Raw genomic sequence first — 10,820 nt, 5'->3', positions numbered from 1 at the left:
AGGAGATCCAGCTCTGCTCCCCCTTGCACCACGCAGGATACCGTGATCAGCTGCTCCTAAACTCTCTCCTAGCTCAGCGGGTCGGGATGTTATTTCAACATCCTGCTTATTCAGGGGCTCATCAGGTGCCGCCTGCCTGTGCTGTGTTCCCTGCCCGATGTATTATTTTGGCTGCATCCTCAGCCTGGTGCTAGGACGATCCGAATGGTATTAGCCCGCTTCCCGCATGACAGGCTGCCTCTGGGAATGACACTTATTTCGCTCTATTCAGTGCTGGTCTTTACATAGGCTCTGGGCTGGCCCCAAAGGCGATTCATGCCCTGAAGATTCCTTCCTCAACTTTCTGTGCGATTTTGTCTCATTCCTCTCTTGCCCCCTCTGCTGTTTTCCATGTCATGTAGGGAAAGCATGAGCCCTGGTCTCTGAGCTAAGATTCAGACTCAAACTAGATGGACAAGTCCTGCCTTGTACCACTAGAGCTTTTTCGGCCCCCACTAATCCCAGCTCTCTACCCCCTTTCCCTCAGCAATATCTCGGAGTGCTAGCTACCTGCCCCATTCAAAAGAAACAGGAGCACCCATTTATTCCCAAGACTTTGGATCAGACATTTGCTCCTGCTAGGGAGACCAGATAGCAAGTGTGAAAAATCGGGACGGGGTGGGGAGTAATAGGTGCCTATATAAGACAAAGCCTCCAAAATCGGTACTGTCCCTATAAAATCAGGACATCTGGTCACCCTAGCTCCTGCTATAACAGATGGAGAGACAAAAACTGTGAACTCTCCTTCACCCTCTAACATTTTGAGTTTAGACTGAATGTAAAGTAAATTGGAGGATGTTGTGGTGAGGCGGGAGAGCAGCAGTAGGGAGATGGAGCCCTGGTATGATATATTTTGTCCTGAAGAGGAAGGACTTTCTTCTGGTTACAGTACTGGGCTGGGATTCAGGAGATCCAGTGTCAATTCCTGACTCCTCCACGCAATCTCTGTGACACTTTGGCCAAATCAAGGATGATTTAGTTGGGTGTTGGTCCTGCTTTGAGCAGGGGGTTGGACTAGATGACCTCCTGAGGTCCCTTCCAACCCTAATCTTCTATGATTCTAAGTCACTTAGGCCTGGATTGTCAATGGGAGAAATCCCAGCTTGCTGTCATCTGTAAATTTTGTAAGTGTACTCTCCACTCTGTTATTTAAGGCATTAATGAAAATATTGAATGGTACTGGACCTAATTCTGACCCCTGTTGAGTCCCCCTTTGGTTCCTTCCCCCAGTTTGACAGCGAACCGTTGATCTGCTTTTTGAGTATGGTCTTTCAACCAGTTGTGTGCTCACCTGACAGTAGTTTCATTTAGACCACATTTCCCTAGTTTGCTAATGAGAATTTCATGTGGCACTTTGTCAACCCCTTAAGTAAAATCCAGATATATCACGTCTGCAGCTTTCTGCCGTCTGCTTGGCCAGTAACTCTGTCAAAGAGAGAAGTTAGTTGGTTTGTCATGATTTGTTCTTGACAAATCCATGTTGGCTATTCCTTATATCCATATTATCCTCTCAATGCTTTGGGGGTTGCAAAGGATTGTGGGTTCAGGGTCACAGGAAGAACCAATGTGAGAGGTTTTTGGGTGCAGTGAGCAGGATGGGTAAGCAGGGGTGAGTTGAGATGTTTCCTTCTTATGTTAAACTTTGAGATCTACTGATAAGAGTTACACTAGACAATTATGTATTATTATTACTTACTTACTTTCTGCTCCATGCTGTTTATCTCTCATCCACCTGTTGCTTTCTGTCATGCACTTAGATGGTATATTCTCTGAGGGAGAGACTGTATTCTTGTCTGTACAGTACCTGACTGTGGCCCCTCAGTGCTATTGTAATACAAATAAGGAGGGATAGCTGGGCTGGAGGTAGGATCACTTTTGGATAGTTTCCCATGGGTTGCACAGATTGTTCGCCGTTCAAGTGCTGCCTTATATGACCACCACCAGCTGTGGCAGTGCACAATAATTGTAAGCTGCTCTTAAAAACAGAGCGTACTTTCTACACCACGAAAGGAGAGGCTTAAACAGCATGTCGGTACCTATGAAGTTACGCATGTGGAGTGTGTGTGTTTAAAGAAAAATCTGTAATTATAATGTTTTAAAAGGCAGCTTTGTTTTGTTGAGCATCTTTCACACAAAGTATCCAGGAAATGCTTTAGTTTTGCAAAATTACCATTAAATATCAGAGGGAGGGAAAAACCCACCGCAGTCAAAGAGGGCAAAGGAAAACACGGGTATCTTTAGATGAGATTTGAAGCTAGATAGGGAATTGGCGAAGCGATCCTGGGAGGCTGCTCCAGATGGCAGGAGCTCATGCCAGCAGTGCTGAAGAGACAGAAGAGGCCGGGTGCTAGCTGAACCGAGGTGAGTAGCAGAGAAGATCTGGTAGAGGGTTTTCAAATAGATGAGGAGCAATTTTGAACTGTGCCCTGAGATGAAGGGGGAACCGGTTGTTAGAAGTGGGGTGATGTGGTCAGACTTCTTTACGTATGTGAGAAAAGGGGGTGTGCTGGCATGTGGAGAACTAGGACTCAAAAGGGAAAGGTGGTCCAATAGTCAAAGTGGAAGGAGATTATAGGGGTCAGGTGAAATTCTTGCCCATGTCTTTGTATCCTGTGTACACATCTGGAAATGGGTATTGTAACGCTCACTCGCTGAGGTGTTGGAAGGCCTGCTTAATGTTTGTGACAGGCAGCACTCCTCGGGTGGCAAGTCCTGTAGGAGTGCAAAATATTTCTCTTGTTCCGGCAGAGGTGGAATTGAGATGCTGCCCTCCATGAGCAATGTTACAAAGCAGGGCAGGTGATGCGACGGGCAGACCTTTCAGACGCAGAAGGCACGGGAGGAGAAGAAGAGTTGAGGCCCAGGGATGACTCTCGTACTTGGAGCTCAGTCTTAAAACTTTTTCAGAATGCAGCAGCCTGCCAGCTAGGTAGAGTAGATGGCTGAGAACACATCCCACCCGTGCTCTGCACTCTACTCTGGCTGCCAGTCTGATAATGGGTCCATTTCCAAGTCCTGGTCTTTAAGGACCCAACTGGGCTAGGACCTAGTGGCCTAGAAGAGCATCTCTCACAACACACCTCCCCACAACAGGTAAGACTGGTGAGGTTGCTTCAGCTGGCACTCCCCATGGGCTGCTTTCTCAATATTGGGCCAGCCACTGGAATTCACTCCTAGTGGGTCTAATTCTCATCACCTTCGGGGTTCTCTGCAGGACACACTTCTTTCAGACAGGCTTCCTCCTAACCGAGTCACGGAGGGTTCCCTGGCAGTAGATGGTAGCCTGTTCCAGAATTGGGAGGCAAGAGACCTTACATTCCAAACCTTGCCGATGAGTCGCAGTGTGACCTGGGGTAATTCACATCACCACGGTGTAGCTCAGGATCCCCATCTGAAAAATGGAGATTATGATGCTGACCCTCTTATGGGAAGCAATTTGAGAGCTGGTGAGGCTGCTACTTATTGTATTCTAATCCCATTGCCTGCGATGGTGCCTTACCCGAGTAAAATGGCTCTGTCTGAGGCAGGGGAGGAGAGAAGGTGGCAGCTCTAATAGGATTTGCTGCATGCTCGGGTGCTATGGCAGCAGGTGCCTTCAAAATAATTTGTTATAACAAGCAGCAGAAAATACTAATTTATACGGAGGAGTCGTCAGAGCAACTTAGTGGTAAGTCTGGAAATGATGTGATGGAGCCAATTGACTTTGCATGTGACTAGATTAACTAATCTTTCTCTGTCTCCCTGCCCTGTCCTAGGATGATGGCCTCTATGCCCCTCCGGGTGACCTGCAGTCTGATCTCCTGGCTGTCTCTCTACACCTGGTTCTGCCATCGGTATAAGCACAGGAGTTATGAGTGGAGCTGCCGGCTGGTCACTCTGACCCACGGTGTCCTCGCCACCTGCCTCTCTGCTTACATTGGTTTTATCGATGGCCCCTGGCCTTTGACTCACCCAGGTGTGTTATGGGGGTTTTGCCCTCAGGCTACTGATCTCATGAGTCATGGCAGAGAGTGGTGTCTTCTGAGCAACAGGAGCCCACCCATCTTCCTCAGTGGATCTTGCTGGCTGTTTCCTTCTTGGGCTCCATCTCCAGTCAAATGTAATTGGTGCCAGGAAGGGGGGAATCATGGAGTGGGGCGGGGGGGCGTGTTTCTGTAATGTTCTCTGGGCTCCTTTGGGATGGGAGGTGTTTTGCGAGCATAGAGGCCGTTATTGTGACTTCCTCAGCTTTCCCTTGCTCAGTGCCAGGCGAAGCGGCCATTGCTGGAAGAGAACACCTTGCCCCTTCTGCAGATCCTGCCTGCCTGGCGTCTCCTCACTTTAATGTACCAGCTGGTGTCTTTCCTTTCCAGGGTCCCCGAACACAACCCTCCAGGTGCACGGGCTGTGCCTGAGCTTGGGCTACTTCCTCTTCGACCTGGGCTGGTGCGTATACTTCCAGGCGGAGGGTGCTCTGATGTTGGCCCATCACATGGTGAGCATCTTGGGAATCACGGTGTCTCTGGCCCTGGGTGAGTCGGCTGCCGAAGTCAACGCCGTCATCTTTGGCAGCGAGATCACCAATCCGCTGCTGCAGGCCCGCTGGTTCCTGCGGGAGATGGGGCTCTACCACAGCTTCACGGGGGACGTGGTGGATTTCTTCTTCGTGGCCCTCTTCACGGGCGTGCGGATCGGGGTCGGGGCCTGGCTCATGTACTGCGAGCTTGTGTCACCCAAGCCCAGGTGGTTCATTAAGGTGGGGGGGGTGATTATGTACGCGGTCTCCTGGGTTTTCATGGTCAGCATTTGCCGCTTCGCTAGGAGGAAAAGCATGAAGAAGTACCATGCCTGGAGGAGCCGGAGGAACGAGGAGCTGTACTCGGAAACAAATGGCCATCTGAAGAGTCATTAACCCTGCGGACTCCAAGTTCACGATCTTGCAAGAAGGGGATCGAGCCCCTGGACAGGAAGGTCATTCTTGGGAGATGAGCCATTTAACATTAGAGAGAACTGAGCCAAGTGCATCCCTGGTGTAACGCCATTGAAGTCAGTGGGGTTACAGCATCAATGCATTGAGTCTAGGGAGTGTTACCTGGAAGAGACTGGATTAGAGGTGTGCTGTATGTATGTAGACATATAGCAAACTGCGTGAGTGGGGAAAGGGCTTAATTTACAATTAAAGCAGTTGCCAGTGCATCAGCACAGGTGTAAATAGCAGTGTTAGTGGCTGACTCCTTCAGCACTGATATAATCTTGAAGGAGATAAGATCAAGCACTAGGTCTCAGTGTTCAATGTACTGCACAGTGCAGGCACCTCGTGTGACTCTGATTTCCTGCTCAGAAGAGGTGTGGTCTAGTGCTTGGCGTGGGGAAACTAGGAGTCAGGATTCCTGGCTCCGCCACCAACTCGCAAGGTGAGTCGCTTAGCTCTCTTTATGCCTCAATTTCCCCATCTGTAAAGTGGGGATAATGAGGCTGATCCACACCTCTGGGAAGCACTTTCAGATTCTTGGATAAAAGGGGGTCTGTATATGCAAAATGTGGTAGATATTTATTATTATCTCGGCATTTCCTTTGGAAGAGAGAAGCTTGGCGGTTGAGCCAGAATGCAAGTGCAGGTTAGATAGCAGTTGAGTCAGTATTATTTTTCTTCTGGTTGCTTGTAATTCTTTATTAATTTATTTATTTCTGTTATTTCTGTTACAGTAGCGCCCAGAATCGAGGCCTCGGTGTACTAGGTGCTGTACATACACACACAATGAGGCAGTCTCTGATGCGAAGAGCTTACAATGGCTTTTCCCCCCAGCTCACTCCTTCCCACCCCTGATCGTTAAAACGATACCCACAATGTCGTTCTCGGTTCCCTCTCCAGTAGTCAGGTGTCTAACTGCTCCCATCACAAAAAGCCACATCAGCAAGGGGCTATAACTGCCCCACTTGCTGGCTGTCTCCGGAGGTGGGCTGATCTGCCCATGGAGACTGAATTCCCCTTTGCGATGCTTCCCATCTGTCCAGGGACAGGGGATAGCACAGAGGAAGCTTGCTTTGCTGCTTAGCGTGCTCTAACTTGTGGATAAATGACATAGTTAAGGCTGGTCAAACCAACATTTCTCACCAGCCGTAAATTCATTTAAAAACTAAATCCTCAAGTAGGATGGGGCTGGCAGCTCGCAGAGTAACAACCAGATCCTGACCTTGGTTAACCTAGTGTAAAGGCAATGCATTTCCACTGTGGATTTAAACCAGTGTATCTGAAACCAGAATCTGGCCCAGTGTTGCCTTTGTGATAGCCGGCTGACCTGTACATAGGAAAGCTGTGTTGCCGACACTGGCCCCGTGCACAGATTCTGCTGTGTTGGGGAAACTGTGTTCCAGTTTTCAGATGCTGTTGTGTTTATCTCGCTGCAGTCTCTTAAGCACAATTTGGTTTTGATCCTGGCCCTTTTTCGTGTGGATTCCGCCATGCCCGAATCTACAGTTCATATTTCAGTTCTCCTGTAGACGTCGCCTGTTGCAACCAAAGAACTGACAAGCGAATTGCCACATGCCAGCTTCAGGTGAACAGAGCTGACAGAAGGGCAGGCCAGCCCTCAAAGGGAAACTCCACCTGTTTTGCTCGGTGCAGTGATACAAATGTTCACTCTTGAAGGGAGGTAGGTGGTTAGCACAGGTAAGTGGTAATCAGGACTCCTGGGTTCTATTCCTGGCCCTGCCACTGACCTGTGTGTCATGTGACCTCTTTGCTTCAGTTTACCCATCTATGAAATGGGTATAATATTGACCTACCTCACAGGGGTGTCTTGAGGCTTATCAACAGTAAAGCACTTTACCCACCTATAGTGAGTGCTTTCAGGTCTCTGGTGAGCAGTGCTGTATAAATGTAGAGTGTTACTGCTGTGATTTGAGAACTTTCCCCCATGATATATAAACTATGAACTATAACTGGGACTAAACTTTCTAACTCAAACATAGCACTTCTCAGTCCCTGGCTTACTCAAATCACAAAACCCCAGAGGGATGTGATGCTTTTGAACAGTGTTTACAGGCAGGATTCTGAGAGGTACCAGTTGCTACTGTGAACTGGAAATATATTTAGGGGCCAGTCCTGCAATCTCTTCTCAGGTAAAGTTCCTGTTTGATTAAAGCGAGGGTGGTGGGGTTGTTTGCCCACGTGGGGACTACAGGAGTACGTCTGGAGTCTCAACCACCTCCTGCAGTGGGCCTGAACCTGAAAATCTTTTTGTGTGGAACTCTCATCAGTCAATAAAGGGTTTGTGCAGGGAAGGCTTGAAGGTTGGAGTCTCAAGTAGGCTTAGAAGAAAGCTGAGCCTGGTATGTTCTAATTGCCAGCCAGGAATGGTTCCATGCGCAGACCTGATGGTTTGGATTGAGACCTAGATCTTCAGAGAAGTTTGGTGTGCAGTTGCATTCAAAGTTGATGCCGTTACATGCACAAATAGTCGAGTAGCCATGGTGGTGCGCGCAGTGGAAGTAGTAGCACGTGCAAATTAGATAGGCACTTTGCACGAGCCGGTGTGCGCTTAGAAAAATATGAGCTGTAATGGCCAAGGAGTTCCTTTATTTGTGCTTCTGAGAGTAGAAAGGGGACTTGTTGCAGAGCCCCTGATGAGTATCAGGACTGTTTAGAATGTTATACAGGGGTGCCCGAAGACAAAAAGAGTAATTGACAGTAGCTTTGCAGAAAAGAGACGGCAAGAATGCTTCTAGCAAAGGCCTTGTAGTGCCTGCAGTGGGCACAAGTGCAGAATCATGGACCCAGGGAGAGGGAAGATATCTTGCCATCTGAGTGAAGCACATGGTGAGAGAGAATGTCCTAAATTACACTGAGTAGAAGGGCTAACCCATGGTGTCTGGAACAGATGTGTGGGACTAGTGTGAAATACTAACTTGTGTTTGAATTACTGTGTAATAATTATTAATGTTCCACCGGTGGATGGTGTAGAAGCTTTCTATTACATTTTATAAAATAAAGACACTTTAACTATACAAGGAACCGAGTCTCTCTCTCTCTCTCTCTTTAATGCAGTTTCTTCTTTTGAAGGTAAAATACTGGCTGCCAGATGAGTCAGCATGGCCTAGATCAGGGGTTCTCAACATTTTTCTTTCTGAGGCCTCCTCAACATGCAATAAAAATTCCCTGGCCCAGCTGTGCCACAACAACTGTTTTTCTGCGTGTAAAAGCCAGGGCCGGCATTAGGGGATAGCAAGCAGGGCAATTGCCTGAAGCCTCATGCCACGGGGCCTCCGTGAAACTATATTGCTCAGGCTTTGGCTTTAGCCCCGGGTGGTGGGGCTCAGGGCGCAGGCTTCAACCCCTTATGGGGAGACTTTGGCTTTCTACCCTGGGCCCCAGCGAGTCTAATGCTGGCCCTGCTTGGCGGCCCCTCTGAAACCTGCTCGTGGCCCCCCAGGGGCCTCGGACACCTGGTTGAGAACCACTGGCTGAGCTGGATGGGTAAAGCATTTGGGATCCATACCCACCAATCAATGGATAAAGTATTTGGACATGCAATCCTGCCTCTGCCAGCGTCTCATTAAGGGACTGTGAGCAAGTCCCTTTACCTCCATGTCTTTCAGTGTCTCCATCTGTAAAAGGAGGCTAGAGCCTAAGTCACAGGAGTGTTGTGGAGAGAAAACAGGGAGTGAAAATGGTTCATCTCAGGAAGAGAATAAAGGTCCCAAAGCTGGTCAGAATGAATGAGGCCATCTACAGGTATCTGGGCCCACTCGGGAGGTTTTCCACCGCAGCATATAGAGGGGGGGATTCTGGCCCCCACGCTGCCCCAGCAGTGTAGCGCTGTGGAAGAGCCCCAACTGGGAGCAAATTCCCCTGGCACAGCACCGGCGTAGATCCAAGGCAAGCAGCCCTATGCTGCCTTGACCCTTGCAAGTCCCAGCCTCGGGGATGGGAGGGAGAGCGTACTCGTAGCATTCAGCACTGTGTGAATTCTGGGCTGCCTGCTGCAGGGCCCGTAGACAGCCCTGAGGAAGCTGCTGTGTGTTTGAGCACTCCTCAGGGCTGTTCTAAGTTATGCTGGGGGCCACTGCAGCCCCCTCAGCAGCCCAGAATCTGGAGGGTGCAAAGATGGCGTGATGACGTACACCCGGGCTTTATTGTCTATGTGGCACCTCTTAAGAGGCACAGAGCAGAATCTAGCCCTGAGCTAGGGGGGAAACATGCAAGCAAGCGGTGGGTGTGACAGTTTTCAGAGTACCCAGGATTGAGAGTCACCTTGTAACCTTCCCCGCCGCCGTCTCCAGCATGAGAAAAACTTGCTTGTGCTTAACTGGGTATCAGCTCCCTGACGCCACCAGCCTGTCAGCTACCCATGCACTCACCTCTGGGCTAGGCCAGCCCTTACTGTGCCATGCAGGCTAACGATCAGTGTACCCCAGTCCCTGGGCCCCTTTGGAACTGAGGTGTCCAGCCTCTTACCCACTGAACACCCACAGAAACACTACGTCTGCTTGTCTCCACCAAGGGAACAGGGTGCATCCCGCTTTGTGTGATTCAGCTCAGGATCAGCCCCTGACTTAACATCACAGCACTTAAATATATTTATAGTGAAAACAACAAGTTTATTATCAACTATTCAAGAGAGAGTGTGTATGGATAATGGAAGGAAACAGTTACATATAAAACAAAACTAACATGCTTTCTAGAGACTAAACTCAACAGGCTAACCTCCCTGTGGCTCATTCTCCAGTGTGCTGCCTCCCTGTTGATTTCATATCTTCCCCCCGCCCCGTTGATTTCACATGTAAATAATTTGCCATCGTGTTGGCTTAAAATGCTTAGTTAACCTGCTGACAGAGAGACAGGTCAAAAAACATCTTTTATCTGGCAGAAAACCTGTTTGCCAACTCTGCCTTGATGCAGACTTTAAAGCACATTTTCAGTAGACATATGTAACTCCTGACCTGGTATCTGTACATACATTTCACAATGATATTAACAATCAGTGTGACCCTGGCTTTCATTTAAGACCTCACCTGATGCTCTTTGGTAAACCAGAATGTATATACCAGAATCCGGATATTCTTGTACCCCCCTTCCCAGTTGACATTTAGGGGTTCATGGATCACACTGGGTTCGCCAATGCTGCTGAAACCCATCTCATTTTATACCTCTCCATTCGCCTTAAAAAGCCTTCCCCTCCCCACCCCAAATGACCACTGTTGGCCCTAGCATACATATATATAACCTTCCCTTTCAATCCTCTGCCATACTTCTGTAACTGATCCCCATATTTATGTTTTAAGAGGCTGGTATTTTATAATATTCAGGGCTTTATTCCCTTGCAACAGTGGCCCAGGCACTGATGAAAAAGCTGAATGTTTTAAGACGTTAGAGTCTAGACTTAATACCAGCACTGTCAGCAGGTCTGTTTCTTGGATTTGAAAGATGAGAGAATGTTTTAAGCCTCATGAAAGTCCTGAATGCATTTCTGATCCTTCCAGACATTGTGTAGCTTGGCTGGAAATAAAATTGCAAAGTCTGCTGCCATTTCCAAAGAAATCAAATTGCAGAGAGAGAAATTGTCTGCATCGGCCTTGAGTCGCATGAGCAATTTCTGGGCAAGGAGGGACTCTTTTGATTATCCCAATATATCGGCACTTTTCTCCTTCCAAACCATAGCGTGCATGTGTTCTAGTGAATTAGCATAGAAGGAATTAGCTTTTTATGGGCCTAATCCTCTTCCCATTTTAGGAGTGGTTTGCTTTTGATGAACATGAGCCTGACTTTGCTCCCGTCACACTACAATCCGAGTTTTGCAGTT

At 48.4% G+C, this 10,820-nt stretch overlaps 1 protein-coding gene across 2 annotated transcripts in view; it reads left to right on the top strand.

Moving 5' to 3' along the window:
- Nucleotides 1-8,003, top strand: part of LOC112104365 (transmembrane protein 136-like) — an 8,210-nt gene extending 207 nt beyond the window's left edge. Inside the window, exons 1-3 of one of the 2 annotated variants that reach the window (XM_024196648.3) lie at nt 1,081-3,132; nt 3,795-3,994; nt 4,392-8,003. In XM_024196648.3, the coding sequence (XP_024052416.1) occupies nt 3,796-3,994; nt 4,392-4,930 (738 nt within the window). In that variant the 5' untranslated portion in view covers nt 1,081-3,132; nt 3,795 and the 3' untranslated portion in view covers nt 4,931-8,003. Of the gene's footprint in view, nt 1-1,080; nt 3,133-3,794; nt 3,995-4,391 lie in introns of those variants that run through there. The other variant, XM_024196651.3, reaches the window with a different exon arrangement.
- Nucleotides 8,004-10,820: the final 2,817 nt, after the last annotated feature.

This window comes from Terrapene carolina, unplaced genomic scaffold (assembly GCF_002925995.2).
Source record: "Terrapene carolina triunguis isolate 2854851 unplaced genomic scaffold, T_m_triunguis-2.0 Scaffold374, whole genome shotgun sequence".
NCBI classification, from domain to species: Eukaryota; Metazoa; Chordata; order Testudines; family Emydidae; genus Terrapene; species Terrapene triunguis.
The sequence above is the reverse complement of the archived record's forward strand: the minus strand, read 5'-3'. Positions and strand labels throughout refer to the sequence as shown.